The 20,207-nt window shown below is 32.3% G+C and overlaps 9 protein-coding genes across 9 annotated transcripts; 7 read left to right on the top strand and 2 right to left on the bottom strand.

Moving 5' to 3' along the window:
- Positions 1–19: 19 nt before the first annotated feature.
- Positions 20–1,139, top strand: BX664DRAFT_388289 (dienelactone hydrolase). Its single transcript, XM_051549464.1, has 4 exons — positions 20–351; positions 425–611; positions 695–728; positions 788–1,139. The coding sequence occupies exons 1-4, from the start codon at positions 56–58 to the stop codon at positions 1,054–1,056; spliced, it is 786 nt and encodes a 261-aa protein (XP_051396824.1). The 5' UTR covers positions 20–55; the 3' UTR covers positions 1,057–1,139.
- A 221-nt stretch (positions 1,140–1,360) lies between these two features.
- Positions 1,361–3,468, top strand: BX664DRAFT_340026 (isocitrate dehydrogenase [NADP]). Its single transcript, XM_051546741.1, has 6 exons — positions 1,361–1,687; positions 1,828–1,927; positions 2,044–2,204; positions 2,279–2,827; positions 2,914–3,104; positions 3,181–3,468. Exons 1-6 carry the CDS (start codon positions 1,457–1,459, stop codon positions 3,257–3,259), a joined length of 1,311 nt encoding a protein of 436 aa, XP_051396823.1. The 5' UTR covers positions 1,361–1,456; the 3' UTR covers positions 3,260–3,468.
- Positions 3,469–4,253: 785 nt separating this feature from the next.
- Positions 4,254–5,523, bottom strand: BX664DRAFT_361455 (uncharacterized protein; the record flags this gene model as incomplete). The annotated part of the gene is made up of 3 exons (XM_051548244.1): positions 4,254–5,047; positions 5,144–5,166; positions 5,261–5,523. The coding sequence occupies 3 exons, from the start codon at positions 5,521–5,523 to the stop codon at positions 4,332–4,334; spliced, it is 1,002 nt and encodes a 333-aa protein (XP_051396822.1). The 3' UTR covers positions 4,254–4,331.
- Positions 5,524–6,741: 1,218 nt separating this feature from the next.
- On the top strand, positions 6,742–8,377 carry BX664DRAFT_268345 (iron hydrogenase; the record flags this gene model as incomplete). Its single annotated transcript, XM_051540994.1, has 4 exons — positions 6,742–7,346; positions 7,425–7,619; positions 7,673–8,203; positions 8,269–8,377. Coding segments are annotated over 4 exons (1,440 nt in total), but the record flags the coding sequence as incomplete, so codon positions are not given.
- Positions 8,378–8,640: 263 nt separating this feature from the next.
- On the top strand, positions 8,641–10,315 carry BX664DRAFT_340014 (uncharacterized protein). Its single transcript, XM_051546740.1, has 7 exons — positions 8,641–8,759; positions 8,831–9,050; positions 9,109–9,257; positions 9,312–9,382; positions 9,445–9,510; positions 9,592–9,911; positions 10,000–10,315. Exons 1-7 carry the CDS (start codon positions 8,725–8,727, stop codon positions 10,204–10,206), a joined length of 1,068 nt encoding a protein of 355 aa, XP_051396820.1. The 5' UTR covers positions 8,641–8,724; the 3' UTR covers positions 10,207–10,315.
- Positions 10,316–10,542: 227 nt separating this feature from the next.
- Positions 10,543–11,983, top strand: BX664DRAFT_340011 (Der1-like family-domain-containing protein). The gene is made up of 4 exons (XM_051546739.1): positions 10,543–11,042; positions 11,108–11,272; positions 11,352–11,477; positions 11,566–11,983. The coding sequence occupies exons 1-4, from the start codon at positions 10,863–10,865 to the stop codon at positions 11,878–11,880; spliced, it is 786 nt and encodes a 261-aa protein (XP_051396819.1). The 5' UTR covers positions 10,543–10,862; the 3' UTR covers positions 11,881–11,983.
- Positions 11,984–12,302: 319 nt separating this feature from the next.
- BX664DRAFT_388283 (uncharacterized protein) lies at positions 12,303–13,763 on the top strand. The gene has a single exon (XM_051549463.1). The coding sequence runs from the start codon at positions 12,342–12,344 to the stop codon at positions 13,575–13,577; it is 1,236 nt and encodes a 411-aa protein (XP_051396818.1). The 5' UTR covers positions 12,303–12,341; the 3' UTR covers positions 13,578–13,763.
- Positions 13,764–13,820: 57 nt separating this feature from the next.
- BX664DRAFT_340009 (Metallo-dependent phosphatase-like protein) lies at positions 13,821–16,501 on the bottom strand. The gene is made up of 9 exons (XM_051546738.1): positions 16,151–16,501; positions 16,036–16,086; positions 15,744–15,938; positions 15,545–15,635; positions 14,969–15,474; positions 14,704–14,900; positions 14,500–14,613; positions 14,335–14,428; positions 13,821–14,268 (listed from the first exon to the last, which is right to left on the bottom strand). The coding sequence occupies exons 1-9, from the start codon at positions 16,454–16,456 to the stop codon at positions 13,903–13,905; spliced, it is 1,920 nt and encodes a 639-aa protein (XP_051396817.1). The 5' UTR covers positions 16,457–16,501; the 3' UTR covers positions 13,821–13,902.
- Positions 16,502–17,104: 603 nt separating this feature from the next.
- Positions 17,105–20,207, top strand: BX664DRAFT_340006 (Sodium/hydrogen exchanger family-domain-containing protein; the record flags this gene model as incomplete). The annotated part of the gene is made up of 8 exons (XM_051546737.1): positions 17,105–17,221; positions 17,350–17,361; positions 17,433–17,758; positions 17,831–17,934; positions 17,999–18,347; positions 18,467–18,654; positions 18,717–18,775; positions 18,873–20,207. Coding segments are annotated over exons 3-8 (2,308 nt in total), but the record flags the coding sequence as incomplete, so codon positions are not given.

Genomic DNA, 20,207 nt, shown 5'->3' with positions numbered 1-20,207 from the left:
CCTTTTTTTTTTTTTTGTTGTTTTATATATATCTAACTTTTACTACATACTTGTCATGACGAACAAACTTCCTTTTCCTGTATTTCGCTTCAAACCACGTACTACATCTAAGATTCCAGGCGCTTCTATCATAGTACTTCAAGAATGGTGGGGTGTCAACAATCAATGTAAACAACACGCTCAACGATTAGCTGACGACACCGGTGCTCATACAGTAATACCTGATTTATACAAGGGAAAAGTGGGAGTGGATGCTGAAGAAGCTTCTCATCTCATGAAGAATTTGGACTGGCGCAATGCGATTTCAGAATTACAACAACTGACTTTACAACTTCACGAAGCAAAGTACCCGTAAAGTTTATACAATAAGATTTTTGAATGGGTTTTATATTAAATTTTTTTGTTTATATACATTATATTGCAGATCTGTTGGCTCTATTGGTTTTTGTATGGGTGGTGGTCTTTCACTGGCATTGGCTAGTCATTTAGCAACAGCTTCCAAGTATCCTCTGAAAGCATGTGTTTCTTGTTATGGTACACCTCCTGGTGATCTTTATGATGTTAGAGATATTACAACCGTGACTCCGGTACAAGGCCATTTTGGAGGAAAAGTAAAAAAAAAAAAAAAAAAAAAAAAAAAAAAAAAAAAAATGAATGAATCATTTTTTTAATGCTCATTGAATTGTTATTATAGGATACAATGAAAGGATTTAGTGATCCTGAAGCAGGTAACTAATAAAATAGATGGATATTTTTTTACTAATTGATTCCTTTCTCTTTTGAATAGCTGACGCACTTGAATTCAACCTCAGAATACATAAAACGGCAGAATCCATCATCTATCGATATCCGGAACAAGGTCATGCATTTATGAACGATGAGGAATGGTCTATCGAACAACGAAAGAATTTAGGATTTGTGGATAAGACATCGGATCCAAAAGTGACTGAACAACAAGTCCGTGAATTGGCTTGGTCTCGTATTAATAGCTTTTTTGTTCAACATCTTAGTAATCGACAACAAAGTGTAGAATCTTTGGACAAACCACTGGGTTAGATTAGATATTTTTGTTTTTTTTTGTGTGTTGGGGACATCAAATGAAATCAAATAAAAAAAAAAAAACCTTTTTGTATGACTCTTCTTTTTTTTCTTCTTTAGCCCAAAATTATAATGATGATCTTATCTTCTTTTACAAATACAACATCTACTTCTATAGAATAGTAGAGTATTCTTTTTTTTTTTGTTCTATCCATTACCATTACATATAATTGTATACTGTTAGATCTATTGTCAATCATGTTTCAAGAACCGCTTTATCTGATTGGTTGAAAATTGGTTTGGCTCTGATGGCAGGTGAGTCAAAAAAAAAAAAAAAAAAAAAAAAAAAAAAGACAAGGGCATTTTTTTTTTTACTCTCATTTTTTCACTTTTCTTTTCTTTTCTTACAAACTTCCCAATGCTCTCCAGTATTTCAACTGTTCGACTCAGTGCCTTGAAGGCTAGTGGTCTTCGAGCCATGAATTACTCTACTATAGGAAAGCGTATCAAGGTGGACAATCCTGTGGTAGATTTAGACGGTGATGAAATGACACGTATTATCTGGTCTGATATTAAGGAAAAACTTATTCACCCTTATTTGGATTTGGATATCAAGTATTATGATTTGGGTATGGAAAGTCGTGATGCTGTAAGTTAAATTTTATCTAGTTGTCTATTTTTTTTTTTTTTAAGAAGGGGTTCGGCAAAATACAACCGAGATTCTTTTTCTACTTATTCTCACACTATTTTTTTTTTTTTTGTTGGTTTCAAAACATTTTTATATGATAGACTGATGACCAAATTACCATTGACGCAGCTGAAGCTATTAAGAAATACAATGTTGGTATCAAGTGTGCTACCATTACACCTGATGAAGCCCGTGTCAAAGGTAAAAAAAAAAAAAAAAGAAAAAAAAAAACGAAGAACCAGAAACCAAGTGAATCACTTGTTCTAAAAAAGGCAACCAAGAACTGATAAGTTGATCTTTTTTTTTTTGATGATTAGAATTCAATTTGAAGAAAATGTGGAGATCTCCCAATGGTACTATTCGTAACATTTTGAACGGTACTGTGTTCCGTGAACCCATCATTATGACCAATATTCCTCGTATTGTCCCTGGTTGGAAGGAACCTATTGTGATTGGTCGTCATGCTTTTGGTGATCAAGTAAGTAATATATAAAGACATGTAATTAAACATTGACAATATATTTCTTTTTATATATATATATATACGAATAGTATCGATCTACTGATTTTGTGACTGATAAGGCTGGATCATTTGAAATGACTTTTACTCCTGCAGATGGTAGTGCCCCACAACAATTCAAGATTTATGACTTTCCTGCTAATGGTGGTGTAGGACTTGCTATGTATAACACCAATGACTCAATTCGTGGTTTTGCTCATAGTTGTTTCCAAATGGCTCTTTCCAAGAAGATGCCTCTTTACATGAGTACCAAGAATACCATTCTCAAGAAATACGATGGACGTTTCAAGGATATTTTCCAAGACATTTATGAACAAGATTATCGTAAAGAATTTGAAAATAATAATTTGTGGTATGAACATCGTTTGATTGATGATATGGTGGCACAAGCTTTGAAATCTAAGGGTGGGTTTGTCTGGGCATGTAAGAATTATGATGGTGATGTTCAATCGGATATTCTGGCTCAAGGTTATGGTTCTCTTGGTTTGATGACATCTGTTTTGGTTACTCCTGATGGAAAAACATTGGAAGCTGAAGCTGCCCATGGTACTGTTACTCGACATTATCGTGAATATCAAAAGGTATGTTTTTTTTTTTTTTTCTTCTTTTGTTCAGACTCGAAAGTTGATCTTTTTTTTATTTTTATTTTTGTTTTTTTATTTTTTAGGGAAATCCTACTTCCACCAATCCTATTGCTAGTATCTTTGCTTGGTCTCGAGGATTAGCTCATCGTGCTAAATTGGATCAAAGTCAAGAATTGGCCAAATTTACCCAACATCTGGAATCAGCTTGTATTAACACTGTCCAAAACGATAGTATCATGACAAAGGATTTGGCTTTGGCTATTCATGGACAAGAGTGAGTATCAAAAAAAAAAAAAAAAAAAAAAAGAAGAAGAGAATTTGCATATTCATCCAAAATATCTTTGTATTAGTCTTCGACCTGAACATTATGTGACTACTGAGGAATTCATGCAACATGTTACAACCAATCTTGACAAACTTCGAAATTAGATTATGAACTTTATATATTTTTATTACTTCCATTGTTGTTATTTTTTTTTCACACCCCAATTAGATCTTCTATTTTATCCCCTCACTCTTTTTCCTCCAACAGCGCTTAGACGTCTTTTGTTTTTTTTTGTGGCACATCATGCGATCATGACTTCAATAAAGTTTGTTTTTAGTTTTTTTTTTTTTTCTATTATATATCTATATATATACTTATATGCTTATGTTGATTTGTGTATACACTGTATGCATGCGTATAAGTTGTTAGCTGATTAAAAAAAAAAAAAAAAAAAAAAAAAAAAAAAAAAAAAAAAAAGAGAACATGATCCGATTTTCTGATAGATGATGATATATGAATCTAGCTTAAGAAATGGGATCCACCTTTCATGCATAGATTCATAGCGGCCACCATCCAGTCATTCTACCATACAATCATCCTTGGCAACCATCACCTCATTTCATCTGTCATCAAATTGTCCATCATCAAAACCATCCATCATCAAAATCACTCATCACCACATTTCATCTGTCATGAAATCATCCACCATCTACTATCAAACCATCCGTCATCAAAATCATCCATCATCAAAATCATCCAACCTCTTTTTACTTGGGCAGTTTGTTTTAAACTGGTTAGAAAAAGTTCCAACGGGAGGAAAAAAAAAAAAAAAAACTATCTTACTAGAGAAAAACATTCTTTTTTCCGGATAAGGAGAAAGGCAACATCGGCTAAGACTCGGGATCGACAGATAACGTAAGTTGATCAAACAAGATTTTTTTTTATTTGTTGAAGATTAGAAAGAATATATAAATGTAATCCTATCTGCAGTGGCGTGATAAATACTATTCATGTATAAACAAAAAAAAATCTAGCTACGGAATAAATGATAGATAAAGTAAGGGAGAGGAGAAAGAAAACGATAAAAAAAAACGCGAGATGAAAACTATCCATGCAACGCGGAGCTGCAATGTGTTCCTTAGGTTTCCGATACAAAGTAAAAAAAAAAAAAAAAAAAAAGAGCGCTTTTTTATTATGTACAAAAAAGAAGGGGGGGGGAATAAATAAAGAGGAATGTCAAAATGTAGTATGATGATGGCTTTTTTGAGAATGATTGATAAGCCAGGTAAAAGGAAGTAGTGATTGATACATCACCCAAGTGGCGATAAGGGAAGTCAATGATTTGGTCATAGAAAAAAATAATAATAAGACATGAATAGGGGAATCTTGAGTGAGGTTGGTATTGTTATAAGAGGATGGATGCTGATGATAATGCTGATGCCTTTGATATTGTTGTTGTTGTTGTTGTTGTTGTTGTTGTTGTTGTTGTTGTTGTTGTTGTTGATGATGACGTTGATAATGCCGAGGATATTGTACTGATGATGTTGATGATGATGATGATGATGATGATAGTGATAATGATGTTGATGGTGTAAAACTAGTTGCCCATAAAATAGATTTCTTGGTAACAAATTGAACTAAATGTAAAATCATAGACCAAAGAATATCATCTTCATCATCTTCTTCTTCTTCTAATAAAGACCAATAATCCGAAGCAGCACTCATGGTTTCCCTAACAGGAGATTCTGGTAAATATTCCAATCTTTCAATATCAGGGTTGAAACGGACAGATGATGGAGCACCAGATTCAGAACAAGTTTTTGACCAAGGACGATAATCATAATCCAAACGTAATGATGCAGGTTTCTTCAATACAGATTTAATACCTTCAGGTGGAGGAGTAGGAGGAAGTTCAATCGATGGTTGCGTAGAGTATAAAGGTCCATATAACCCTAAAAAGGAAAGTCAAAATAAAACGTTTTAGATTTGTTTGTTGTAAAAAAAAAAAAAAAAAAAAAGGTTTTGTGTGTGTGTGGAACATGCTTTACATGTGATGTCGGATTCTTTCTGCCTAAAAAAAAAACGAGGTGAGAGAAAAAAAAAAAAAGGTCATCCTATTAGTCGTTTTGTAATAAACAAAAAAATGAAACAAGAAAATAACTCACCAATTGACTGTGGATGGATTCACCATTGGATTTGACCTTCCTAGTTGACTTGTACATAATTTTGCCATTTGCCTCCATAAAGCATTTTGATATCGAATACAACGATCATGTTCAATTTGTATTGATTTGAAATCCTTGATATTAGCTTGAAATTGTTTCTTTTTAATTTGTAGTAATTGTTTCTTGATTTCATGATTTGTTTGAATAATATCATTTACATCCCAATCATGTGCTAAATAATCAACACATATACAAGCCGTCATCTTTGTTGTCAAGTAATAATAATAGTTAAAAAAATAAAAAATAAAAAAAGTATAAAGAGGAATAAGAAGAAGAAGTGAAAAAAAAAGAAAAAAAAAAAAAAGAAAATAAATAACAAAGCGGTATTAAGGAGCAAAAAAAGGGAATAAGAAAATGGAGAACCCGCCGCCGTCTAATTTTATATTTGTCACAAAAAAAAAAAAAAAAAAAAAAAACACAAGCACACCATTTCTTTTACACATTTTCACGCCACATCCAATCTGTGACATATCGGAATTTGGCGATCACTTTTCTTTTTTTTTTTTTTTTTTTTCTCCCACACCCATAATCTTTTTTTTTTTTATATATATGCACGGACCCACCTATCTTTAGTTACACGTTTATCTAGACTCATCACCTTTTTTTTTTTTTTTTTTGAAACGTATCAATAATCAATCACAATACATATACAACACGTGTTGTATGAGTTGGTCTCTCTCACTTCTTTTTTTCCCATCCTTCTTTTTTTTTCTTTTTTCTTTTTTCTTCTCATTGTGTTACTTTTTTTTTCTGGGTTGATCAAGTTGTGTGTGTGTGTGTGTAATCCGTGCACTTCTTTTTAGGTTGGAAACATGCGGAAAATAAATCTATTTTTTCTTTTTTTTTCATTTTGGTTCATTAAAAGAAGACAGGTATATATGTCATACAAAAGGGATTCAACAAATCATATCTTTTTTATTTCATGTCCCAAAATTTGATGCCAGCATCCCACAACCAGATTCATTGCGTTTCTGCTGCGGTATTTCAAAATCATAGGGTTTACTCATCATCTCCATCTTTCCATCTTTTTTTTTTTTTCTCTTTCACTTTCTGTCTTTTTATATATATATATAGAATATGGCTTTCTCTTCAGGTTTGATCTTGACTGATCTCAACGATTATATAGCTCCATCTCAAGCTTGTATAAAACCCGTTGAAGTTGTCAAATCTTCTGACAACAACAATGGTTCTGTAAGTCGAAAATGAAATATCTTTATTTACTGTTTCTAATCTTAATTTATAGTCTGAAATCAAAGTAGATAATGAAGGTACTTATTATGAAATCTCTCAAGACGGTGGTGAATCTAAACTGGAACAAGCTTCTATATCTCTTAACGATTGTTTAGCTTGCAGGTAATAAAACTTTTTCTTTTTTTTTTTTGTTTTATTATTATAATTGATGACTCATATATATATTTTTTTTAAAAAATAGTGGATGCGTCACTTCAGCCGAAAGTGTACTTATTACTATGCAATCACAAGAAGAATTATATAATGTTTTGAAAACCAACCAAGAACAACCTGATCAACACCGAACCATTATCATCTCCATCAGTCCTCAATCAAGAGCCTCACTTGCTGCCAAATATCGACTTTCCATGTTACAGGTGCATAAAAGACTTGTTACTTTTTTCAAACAACATTTAGGTGCTCATCATGTCTTTGATATTGCTTATGCTCGAGATTTGTCATTGGTTGAAACAGCAAAGGAATTTATTGAACGATATAGACATTACTTGACTCAAGGTGGTGATATTATCGAACAACAAATGCAACAACAACAACAACAACAACAACCAGAGGAACAAGGTGGAAGACAAAGACGAAGAAGACAACCTGCATCTAATCAACAACAACAACAACAACAAAAAAGTATTCCCATGTTAGCTTCTTCATGTCCTGGTTGGGTTTGCTATGCTGAAAAAACGCATGGTGAAGTGTTACCTCATATCTCTATGACCAAGTCTCCACAACAAATGATGGGTTCTCTAGTAAAAGATTATTTAGCTACAAAGACAAATACAAGGTAAACGCCAATATATATATATATATATATAATATATATATTATATGATCACTGATTTTTTTTTTTTTTTGGATTTAGGCCTGATCGCATTTATCATGTTTCTATTATGCCATGCTATGACAAAAAATTGGAAGCTAGTCGTCCTGATTTCTTTTTAGAAAACTTTAACACTAGAGAAGTGGATTGTGTATTGACTACTGGAGAAGTGGACAAGATGTTTATGGAACAACATATCAATTTTACTCAACTGCCAGAATCTCCTATTGATGATATGTAAGTATATATTAAATAAACGAAAATGATAACTCAATATTTATTCTCTTTAGATTCAACAAAGTAGGTGTAGATCCAATGACTCAAATGGAGACAGCATACGGTGCATCAGGTTCATCCTCAGGTGGTGCCTTGGAATATATTTTAGCTAGTGCAGCAAAAGAACTATTCCAATTGAATGATGTTCCTTTGGATCAACTTTCTTACACAAATGGACAACAACAAGAAATTATTGGTGGTCGAGTAGTGATCAAGATGGGCAAGAATGCTGATGTCAAGGAATATATGTTACAAGATGATGATGGACGAGTTCTACTTCGTTTTGCTACAGCTTATGGATTTCGAAATATTCAAAATATTGTGCGAAAAATCAAGACTGGCAAATGCACATATCATTATGTGGAAGTGATGGCTTGTCCTGGTGGATGTGCAAATGGTGGTGGTCAATTACCAGCTCAAGAACATAATACTGATATGGAACAAGTAATTCCTGTCAAGGATTGGGTTCAGCATGTTGAACAAATTTATCGTTCTATTCCTGGTCTATCTCCTGAAGCCAATGAATCAATCAAAGCTGTTTACAAGTAAGATAAAATATGTTTTGATAGGGAAATGTTTTGGATTTTATTTTAATCATTACTTTTAATAGTGAATGGATTGGAAATGCTTCCAGCCCAGAACATGTATCCAAATTACTTCGAACTCAATACCATGCTGTTACTCAAAGTTTGGCTAATCCGCTTGCTACCAAATGGTGAAAAAAAATTCATTTATATATATATCATCCTGTATCATCCTTGGGAATAATTTATAGTATAGAACCATTCTTATATATATATATATATATATTCATATAGCTGTATAGATAGACCTTTTTTTTTTTTTGTATTTATTCTGTGTCAAAATAAAAATGACTATGTGCTTGGTGCCTTTTTTTTTGTACCATTTCAGTGTCCGCCTTTAGCGCCTTGGACCTTCCTTTTTTCTTTCTTTTTCTCTTTCTTTCTTTCTTTCTTTCTGTCTTTTTTTTTTTTCTTTCTTTCTTTCTTTTTCACTTTTTCTGTTTATATTTTATTTTATTTTTTTACTATTTATATTCCGTACTATGGCAGTTGATTTATCAATGTCTTCACGTATCATGTAGGTTATGACAAAATGAACATCTTCCACCGTTACGATAAAAGAAATACTTATTTCAAGATTTTTCTTAGGCAATTCAATTCTGTTCAAGACGAACTAGATTATTATAGGAACCATGCAGAAAATCTGGAAAACACCTTACAAGAAACCCGGGCAGCTTTAGATGAATTCCAAGTTTCATCTCGCGAACTAGAAGAAGAATTGGAAAAGGAACTTCAAACAACTGAAAAAGCTTACAAGGAACTCAAATCACAATGTGAACGGTCAAGAAGGGATGCTGATGAATGGAAGGTAATATTTTTTTAAAAAAAAATGAATGGGTTCTATAACTAACATTATTCTTCAAAAGTCCAAATTCACAGAGGCAAAACACGAACAAAGTATTACAATGATGCAAATGCAAAGAGAAATTGATATTTTACGTGCAACAGAGGAAATGTTTCGAAAAAAGATTTTGGAATTGGAATTGGATAACGATGATTTGGAACGTACTGAACGGTAAGTTATATTATATATTTGAATAGATAGTTCTCATCTTTCAATTTATATTAGGGCGGCCACTTCGTCATTGTCGGATCTAGAAGTCAAACTCAATAAAGCCATTGAAAGAAATGTCATTTTAGGTAAGATAAACAGATATGCAGAGGGAATTCATCAACCTGTTTCAACTCTTTTCTTTATATAGAAAATGAAATTGCGACAAAGGATAATCTTACTGAACAAACACAACGATTAAAGGATGAACTCAATGGTATGTTAAAAGAGGAAAAAAAAAAAAGATGACAATAGAAATATGTTATTCTTATTTTTGTTTTTGTTTTTTTTTTTTCAGAGGTCAATCAAGAACTAGCGGTATTACGTACCAAATCATCCAAACAAAAAGCATTGATTCAAGATATGGAAACCAAATTGGAGATTGCCAATAAAAAGAGTGATGATTTACAACAACAACAATTGCTTCACCAACAACAACATCATGCTAATGATGATTCCTCACGATCTTCCACTCCAGATAAAACAACTCAATATTATTATGAATCTTATAATCCTAGACGTTCACGTATTCCAAGAAATGGTCCTTCAACTACTACATTATCCTCTGCGAGTACTAATCCTGTTAAGATGGTGCAAGAAATGGTGGGAAGAGTCAGAGTAAGGCAAAAAAAAAAAAGAAACATCAAGGGGGGGATGATTATATATTAAAACACTAACATTTTGTTTGTTTGCTAATTTGCATTAGAGTTTGGAAGCGCGCCTTCAATCATGTCGATCACTGGTCACTCCTTTATTGAATCCACCTCCGTCCTATAGCTCTACCATTCCTTCCAATCAAGATAGCATCATGTCAACCTCAAACTCTAACCCTGGTCCTATGCAATTGTCGAATATCAATGCCCGCCGACCATCCGAGTACATGACATCCCATATGGACATATCTGAAGAATGAACTTCTCATACTATACTCTCTTTATCTTTTATATATATATCTACATATCTTTTTTTTTTATTATTCTTATATATTTATATACAATAAACGTTTTTGACATTATACTGGATGAAAACCTTTAGATCTAATGTGTGTGGGGGGGATATTTATAAATAATGGTATGTATACATTGAAGGATGGTTATGAAATGAAGTTTGTATGATACATAATATACGATGGCTGATATATAATGGATAATGATGATATACGATGACGATGATTAGGATGGATGATACGTGATCAAGATAGGTATTGAAAGTATTGATTATATAGGCAACGACAATCAAATATTTGATCTTTCAAAAAAAAAAAAAAAAGGAGTACTTCATAACCTTTGGTATTCATGATTCGCTTTTCTCCAATCAATGACTTTTATATTATACGATATAGCCGAAAGATATGCCGAAAGTTACCCTATGATTTTCATTTATATTTTTTCTTCCTTTCCTTTGGTGAAAGAGGGATGATTATCTTTTTCTTTTTTACGTGTCAGTATCTGTTTCGATTTGGTTTTGATTCAACTTCGGCATTTGAATTCCTATTTTTTTTTTTTTTTGTGAAAAAAAAAGAGACGCATTTCTCACTGTTCTTTTCTTGGTCTTATTGTTATTTCATTAATGCCTCCTACACAACCACCTAGTGTACGCAATGAATTCATTCAATGGTATAATGATATACCTCCAATCACAAGAACCATGTTGACAATGACTTCGGTGTTTAGCTTAAATGCTATATTCCAATTTGTTCGGTCTGATAGACTTTATCTCATCTGGCCCTTGATACTCCGGAAGTGGGAGGTAAAGAAAAAAAAAATATCTTATGGCACTTTTTAAAACAATCTCACCTTTTAATACTGTTATAGCTTTGGCGTTTAGTGACCAACTTTTTTACATGCCATGTCGATTTAACATTCATATTCAATCTTTACTTTATGTATACCTATAGTGTCAAGTTGGAAACCGAAGTTTTTCAAGGTCAACCTGCTGACTATGTCTATTTCCTTCTTTTCAATAGTGCTATACAATTAGTAAGTTCATTAATTTTTATTTTATTTTGAAATATATAATACTCACTCTCTCTTTTTTTTTTTTTTTTTTTTTTGAAAGCTATTGGACAACTACTTTCAAAAAGTGTTTACTCTTAGTAGGGCAGTTGTACCATCCATTATGTATCTTTGGTCAAAACACAATGCAGATCAAGAAGTTAGTTTTATGTTTGGTTTTCGATTCAAGGTAAAGGAAATATTATGGATAATAAGGAATAATGGATAACATGTCAAGTGAACTCAATATTTTTTTTTTTTTTTTTTGGTGAATATAGGCTATTTTCTTACCATGGGTAGTAGCTGCATATGAATATATTGGTACTAGTGGAATAATTCCTTATGCTACACTCTATGGTATAGCATCATCACATCTTTATTATTATTTTAAAACTGTGTATCCAAGGACGGGAGGACGACAATATTTAACTACTCCTGGATTTTTACAACGATGGTTCCCTCCAACTATTGGTAGTTATCGATCTTCTGGTGTAGGATATGTATGGACAAATAATCAACAACGACAACGAACACAAGAACGAACTAATATCATGGGTGGACATAATTGGGGACGAGGACATAGACTTACATGATCCAATTCTTTTTGATAGTAAAAATATATAGTTTATCTTTTTTTTTTATATTCTTATTTTATTTTGTGAAATAAAACCAGGTATATATATATAATAATTGAAACGTGGAGTTTGAAAAAGAATGTTACTTTTTTTAAAATTGATTGGGGTGAATAAGTAAGTGGTCAGTGAACATTCTTTTAAGGTTCACCAATGGTCAAAAAAAAAAAAAAAAAATTAGAGTGATTGAATCTAGAATGTCTTTGGATTGAAAAAAGGTATAAAAATATATAATGTGACACAAAGAAGTTTATTTCACTTTGATTTGAAGACAGAAGATGTTTATTTTTAACAATCAAACAAATCAGTGTCCCATTTTCTCATTTTTCTTTCCTTTTTTCTTTTCTTTTTTTTTTTTTTTTTTTTTTACGTTTTTTTTTTCTTTTTTTTTTTCTTCTCCCTTTCCTTTCCTTTATTTTATCATGGCTGGTCCTGACGTCAAAGCTGCTACAGTAGATCCTAAAGCTGTATCCTCTTCAGATGCTTCTAATGATATTAGTCCTAGTTCTTCAAAAGACATTACTCCTTCATCAGCATCTAGCGATCCCAAAACAACTCCAACTGATCCGAAAACAACTAGTCAAGACTCAACTCCTAAACCAACTCCAGACCCGACTAGCTCTGATAAACCTTCTGTTATTTCATCTTCTATAGATTCTGTTATTTCTTCCATTCATTCTAGTCAACCTATTACTTCTTCTTCTTCTACTCACTCTGTCATCACTACTTCCAGTACAGTTTCGTCTATGACTTCCTCACTATCTTCAACTAGTACCAATATGACATCATCAAGTATTTCACCCACATCCACCTCATCCAACAACAACAAGAACAATGACAATACAGCTCTTATTGGTGGCATCGTAGGAGGTATTGTTGGCGCAATTGCTCTGATTGGTGTTATTTTTATGTTAGTGAAACGACAACGACGTAGAGCTAGAAGAAAAAACAACAATATGGATGATATTTTCAATTCTGATAATAAGCGTGGATTTGCTCCTATGGATGATTACAACACGGATCATAGTACTCGCGATTTACCACAACAACAACAACAACAGGAACCTCCTATCTCACCTTTTCAACAACCTATCATGTCGCCTATACAACAATCAGCTTATGGTGCTCGTTCTGTCCCTATGCAGCCTTATGCACCTCAATTAAATGATATGACTTTCCATGATGTTACCTCTCCAGTTATGAATTACAGTGATATTGGTATGACAACTGTAGCAACCGATCCATATCATCACCATGACAAATATCAAATACCAGTAGATCATGATCATCAATATAATACGTATGGAGGGGATCAACAAGGTCAATATTATTCAAATGATGCTTATTACAACAATCATCAAGCTGGTGAAGTCTATTATGATCAACATGGACAACCATATCATTATGATCAACAACAGCAACAACAACAACAACAACAATATGATCAACAGTATGGTCAACAATATGATCAACATTACGATCAACATTACGATCAACATTACGATCAACATTATGATCAACAACAGCAAACTTATTATCAGGACCAATTACCCGTTACATCTGACACTCAATCTCAAAGTCCTCATACACATTCACCTACACCAACCGCTGTTCAATCATCTTCACCTCCCATGACAACAAATGGTCAATCTCATTGAATAAATAAATAATAGCTTAGATACAAATATCCTTTTTTGTTTTATAGATATATATGTATTTTAGCATATCTCAATATACACACACACATACACACTTACATATTTATACTATAGTTTTTATTTCCCTTTTTATTTTATTTTATTGTATACTTTATTGAATAAAGAAACCATATATGAATAAATAAGAAAAAGAAAACGATGCCCAAAAAAAAAAAATACTAAATACTTGAATAAATAGAGACTATGATAAACACATAATTCTACAGTTATATATGATTGCATAAATAAAACTATCTAAAATATAATAATAATAATAAAAAAAAATCTATGAATGATCACCCATCAAGTTCAAACCACAAGGATGAGGTTCAGATAGAGGACCAGAGAAAGAAGACATATTGTTAGGACGACCAACTCGGAATAAAACATCAGAATCATAATCACATCGAAGTTCAGATTTGCCTGCACGAATAGCACAAATGGCATTGGATTGACATTGTTCATCACATGGAGGGATTTTGGGACTAGATCGGACACGGTGTCGCCAGTATTTGTTAAAAACTTCTTGATTGTCTTCCATTTCTTCAGTTACTTTGTGCCACCATTCTGGTGTGAGAGGGGAATTAGTAGATGGTAAAAATGCTTTTGATGAATTGTATTCTTGTTTTGCTGAATATTCAATATGCCAATTCTAAATAAATTATAAATCAATTATGATTCCTTTTTTTTTATATATATATATTCGTATGTCACTTACTGGTGAATCCTCCCATGTATTAGATTGATCAAGATCAGCTGTGTAAGTAATAGAATCCACTACCTGAAATGATTGTCTATCTACCTTGTAAATCCTATATAAATATAATAGTAATGTCTAGTTCAAATTACCCTATATTTATAATAATGATTATATCATTTTTACCTGAATGAAGGATTGACGTGGAGATAAGGAGTCATAGAAGGAGCTACATATGCTGTAGAGATAGCATTGGATGCTGTTTGTACCCCATCACGGTAAAATATTTGTAATTCATCCCTTTAGAAATATATATATATAAAGTAAATAATCATATCATTTTCAGTCTTTTCTTTTTTTTTCTTTTTCTTTTTTTTTTTTTTGACTTACTTGTGGGTATGTCCAAAGAATTGACCAGCAATCACATGAGGTGCATATCGTTCCACAATTTGATAGTAATAATTTGAATAGTCATGGAAACAAGTTGAATCACCAGGAGCAATATGACCAATGATCCAAACACGTTCTCCAGCATCTTCAGATTCTTGTAATTGTTGAATTAACCATATCAAAATCCCATTCGGATCCTATTATTAAAAAAAAAAAAAAAAGTTAAAAAACATCCTCATTTCTATTTCTATTGATTAATTATTACCAATTCTGCCGGTCTTTCATATAACCATAAATTCAAAGTATAACAAAAGTTGGTATTCATACTGATAAGCTTCAAACCAGGTAAGGGTCTTGTCACATAACTACCAGTACTCGTTTGTACAGAGAAATTGGGCATATCTGAAAGCCATCCACGCCAATTCTTTGCTAATGATCTATATAACCATTTCAATGAGAGATATTCAAGACCTTTCTCTTGTGGAAGTTTGGTTGACTTGAGAGGGAAATTGTTTGTAGGTGCAGCTTCATGATTGCCAACTGATGGGTATAAGACAGAGTTAAGATGATCCTTGGTATCAAAATGTGTGTGTAGTAAAGCATAAGCATTTTCATGCATACGTTGTGTTTTCATAAAAGGTAAAGTGGACCATATTTCGTGTGGAGGAATATCACCAGTCAGAATTCCAAATTCAATTTCTTTTTCAACCTTTGGAATATGTTTCAACATGGATTCTATCAATTTGAGTGGTGGATCACATGTATATTCACCTATTTGAAAAAAAAAAAAAAGATTCAGTTAGATAGGCTTAATTATGATATGAATTATTTTCATATTTACCCCATTCGGATGCAGGTTTTGTAATATTATTATAATCAGTATTGGCAGCACGACAACAAATAGGATTATCACATACAGCATCAGAATTGACCTAAATAAATAATAAATAATAAAAAAGATGAATTTATTAGTTAGATTCTTTTAACTATGTTCATCCTTCTTTTCTTTTTTCTTTATCTATTTATTTATTATTACTTACTTCATAATGAGGATCCACGTGCCAATCACTGAGTTGAAGAATGGTCATGATTTCTCCAGAAGGTGGAGTTTCCTTAGGTTCTGAGGGTTTTTCTTTGGGAAAAGTGACATTCCAGGGTTCTAAATCAGGATATGGACAGGAATTCGCAACAGCAGCACAAAACAGATGACCATCACGCCCGGAAATTGACATTGTCTAGATAAGGAAAAAAAAAAAAGAGAGAAGAATATGTAAATACTAATAATAACAATAATAATAGTAATAATAAAAAAAAAAGATAATTGTATTTTACCTTGATAACTTTTCGAGCAATAGGTAATTGTTCTTCCATAAGACCTTTACACTATTAAAATAAAGAAGAGAATGAATATATATATTTGTTAGAATGTTGAATTACGATGACTTACAACTTCAGGAGAGACTTTTTTCGTTCGTTTACAAACATTGGTAAGTGTTCGGACCAATAAACTTTCAGAAGCATAAGATAAACTTTTGACAACTTTGAGAGCACTAATACATCCAGTACAAGAGGTAGCAATAGACTTTGCATCAAGCCAATGACGAGTAGTATGATAAAGTTTATCTTCAGCTTCAATATCATTTTGACGAAAACGACTTTTCAAATAATCAAAAGGACTTTGAAGAAAGTGAGGTAAAGCCTCACAAAGTTGAAGTGTTAATAAAACAAGTAATAATGAAAAGCAAAGCTTCATTATTACTACGGAAATAAATATTAGATAATAGATAAGAAAAAAAAAAAAAAGAAAGAAAGAAAAAAAATATAATTCAAAACGACTTCCCTTTTTTGTTTGAAGCCAACCACAATCAGTCAAGATTGGAACGGCGAATGAACAAATGTTTCCTATATGTTTAAAAAATGGTACAAATCATGCGGATATATATATATGATAAAATAATTATGCTTCAAAGAAGGAATATTCAACATAAACCATCCATTAAATCAAAATATATATATACATAAAAAAAAAAAAAAAGAAAACAGTTTTTAAAAAACAAATGATCATCAATGACGTTGAACAACGTGGTAATATCATGCGGTCAAATGATCAAACTGTATATATTTTTTTTTTCTTGGAATGATCCAACTAGATAATTTTTTTTTTATTTATTTATCATGCTTCTTTCAAAGTCAAAAGTCTCTTTGCAAAGAAAAAAAAAAATTAAGGTTAATCAAGGTTTTTTTTTTTTTTTTCTACTGTAACACTTCACTAAGATTGGTGAAGTTTTTTTTAACCAATAAGGAGGAGATCGAATTTTTTATCTTTTTTTGTTTAAATAGAAAAGATCGTCATTTTTTTTTTTTTTTTGCTTTTCTTCTTTTATTATATCTCATTTTTAAACATATATATATATAATAACAAATGGTCAAAGCAGCTACACCTCAAGCAGGTGTTTTCTCTGGTATGAATCCATCTGCATTCAATGCTGCAGATCCTATTGTACTTTTTATCATTCAGGTATCAAAAAAAAAAAAATATCAATGTGATCAATATGATCTTATGCCTTTATTTGGTCTAGTCAACAATTATTCTTATTTTTTGTCGATTACTTGCTATACCACTTGGTTATTTTCGTCAACCCAAAGTTATATCTGAAGGTAATCATTAAATTTAATCAAAAGAATATTTTTTTTTTGACTTTTTTTTTTTTTTACAAAAAAAACAATAGTAATTGCTGGTATCATTCTTGGTCCATCAGTATTAGGTCGTATACCGGGTTATATGGATCACATCTTTCCAACACAATCTCTTCCTTTTATAAATCTAATTGCCACTATTGGATTGGTTTTTTTTCTCTTTCAAGTTGGTTTGGAAGTCGATGTACGCTTAATTCGTCGTGATTGGAAACGTTCATTGGCTGTGGCAGTAGCAGGAATGGCTTTACCTTTTGCTTTAGGTGTGGCCGTGTCCTTAGGTCTTTATAGACTTCAAAATGATTCATCTGTTCCTTTCGGTAGTTTTCTACTCTTTCTTGGTGTAGCTGTTGCTATTACTGTAAGTTTTATATATATATATAAAAAAAAAAAAAAGGAAAGGCTCAATTTTTTTCTTTTTTTTTTCTTGAAGGCTTTCCCGGTATTGGCAAGAATTCTTGCTGAACTCAAATTATTGGGTACAAAAGTTGGTGCTATTACAATGGCAGCTGGACTTTTAAATGATTGTACTGCATGGTAAGGGAAATATGGATATGATTTCAACTTGATTTCATCTTTTTTTTTTCTTTTTTTTTGTTAGGGTATTACTTGCTTTAGTGGTAGCATTACTTAATTCAACTGGTGGTCTAGAAGCTCTCTATGTATTTTTAACAACGGTGGCATTTGCCTTATTCTTGATCTTTTTGGTTGGTCCACTCTATTACAAATTATGCGTATTTACCAATTCTTTTGAAAATGGACCTACTCATTTATTGATGACTGTCACATTGATGATTGTTTTTGTTTCTGCATTTGTTACTGATATCATTGGTGTTCATCCTATCTTTGGTGGTTTTCTTGCTGGTGTGATTATTCCTCATGAAAGTAATTTACCTATTCGAATTACTGAAAAAATTGAAGATATTATCAATATCCTTTTTCTACCATTGGTAAGTTTATCTCATATCATTTTTTTTTTTTTATAAACCGCGATTTCTCAATTTTTTTTTTTTTTTTTTTTGTTTCATTTTTCCCTCTTTCTTTCTTTTTTTTTTTTTTTTTACTTTAGTATTTCACTCTTTCTGGATTAAAGACTCAAATTGGTTTACTCAACTCTGGGACAGTATGGGGTTATGTTATTCTTGTCATTTTTATCTCTTGCTTTGGAAAAATCACTGGTTGTACTTTGGCAGCAAGGTTATCTGGAATGACAACTCGTGAATCCTTTACTGTAGGCTTCCTTATGAATTGTAAAGGGTAAGTCATTCATTCTTTATATATATATATATATATTCTCACTTCTTTTTTTTTTTCTTTAGCTTGGTAGAATTGATTGTCTTGAATATTGGACATGATGCTGGTGTTTTGAATGATCAAGGTAATTCTTTTTTTTTTTTTTTAAAAAAAAAAAAAAGAGAATACGATCCATTAACCTATTTTTTTTTCTTTCTTCTTTTTTTATATTTCTCTTCTAGTTTTCGTCATCATGGTTGTAATGGCACTTGTAACAACTATCATGACAACTCCTTTTGTCATCAAACTCTATCCTGAATGGTATCAAAAACAACAAGCTGCTCTGGCTTCTGATGGTGAATTTTCTACTACTGGTTCTGATATTGGCAAAGTGGATGTCGCAACTACTTCCTATACCCCTCCTACGTTATCTGGAAAAATGGATGATGACCGATTTACTATGGTGACTGTATTGAATCGAATGGAAACTGTTCCAGCAGTAATGGCTTTGATACGACTATTGAAACGCGATGATGATATTGTGAAATCATCTCCTCATATTCACGCTTTGCGCTTATTGGAATTAACTCAACGACCTTCGGATGTGATGAAGATTCAAGAAATGCGGGAAACTCTTCGAATAGATCCTGTACTCAGTGTGATTCGTACTTTTGCAAGTTTGATTGGTATTAGGTTAACTACTTCTTTGGATTTTGCTGCTCCCACTGATTTTGTTAAACGTATCAGTGATCGTTCAGTTTTGGTGGATGCAAACATGGTTCTACTTCCTTGGAAAAGCAAGAATGCAACTCCTAACGAATCAACACTATCAGAAGAAGTCAATCCTTTTGATCGACCAGCAACATCTTCAAGTGGGTTATATCAGTTATCAGATGCCGAATTTGCAACACATGCTTTTACCATTGATCACTGTGCAGTTGGACTCTTTTTGGATAGAGGTTTTGGAAATATACGTGATGATGACAATGTCAGACTTCAACATGCAACTACTTTTCAAATCGTGGTACCTTTTGTTGGTGGAAAAGATGATCGTGCAGCCGTGTTATTTGCATTACGACTTCAAATGTATCGACATGCTGATGTTTTGATCTTGCGACAAAATTCATCAACAAACAACAGCAACCATCATCAGGACAATGATGAAAAGGATATAGGCGATGGAAATATTCGAAGCACATATGCCACAACAAATTCAATTAGGACATGTTTGATGATGACTAGTGATGATGACAAACAACTATTGGATACACTCTTCCCTCTTACCAGTGAAAATGTTCTCAGCACAACCACTTCCAATGTAACATGCAGATTTACTGACGACATATCTGCTTGGTCACTTTTACGTACGGGTAATCCTCTTGGAAAACACGATCTTATTGTTCTTGGTAGAAAACCGGATAGTGCTCCTCACTCTTTACCCACATCTCCAATGGATACCCCTGGTACAGTTTATAGCAAGGAATTCAAGATCGCTTTAGGTTCTTTGGCTTTTGATCTTGTGTCTTCTGGTTCAAAAGCAAGTCTTGTGGTCATTCAAGCTCCATCCAATCCTCCTT

Source organism: Halteromyces radiatus (genome assembly GCF_025201355.1).
Source record: "Halteromyces radiatus strain CBS 162.75 chromosome Unknown BX664scaffold_8, whole genome shotgun sequence".
NCBI lineage: Eukaryota > Fungi > Mucoromycota > Mucoromycetes > Mucorales > Cunninghamellaceae > Halteromyces > Halteromyces radiatus.
The sequence above is the reverse complement of the archived record's forward strand: the minus strand, read 5'-3'. Positions and strand labels throughout refer to the sequence as shown.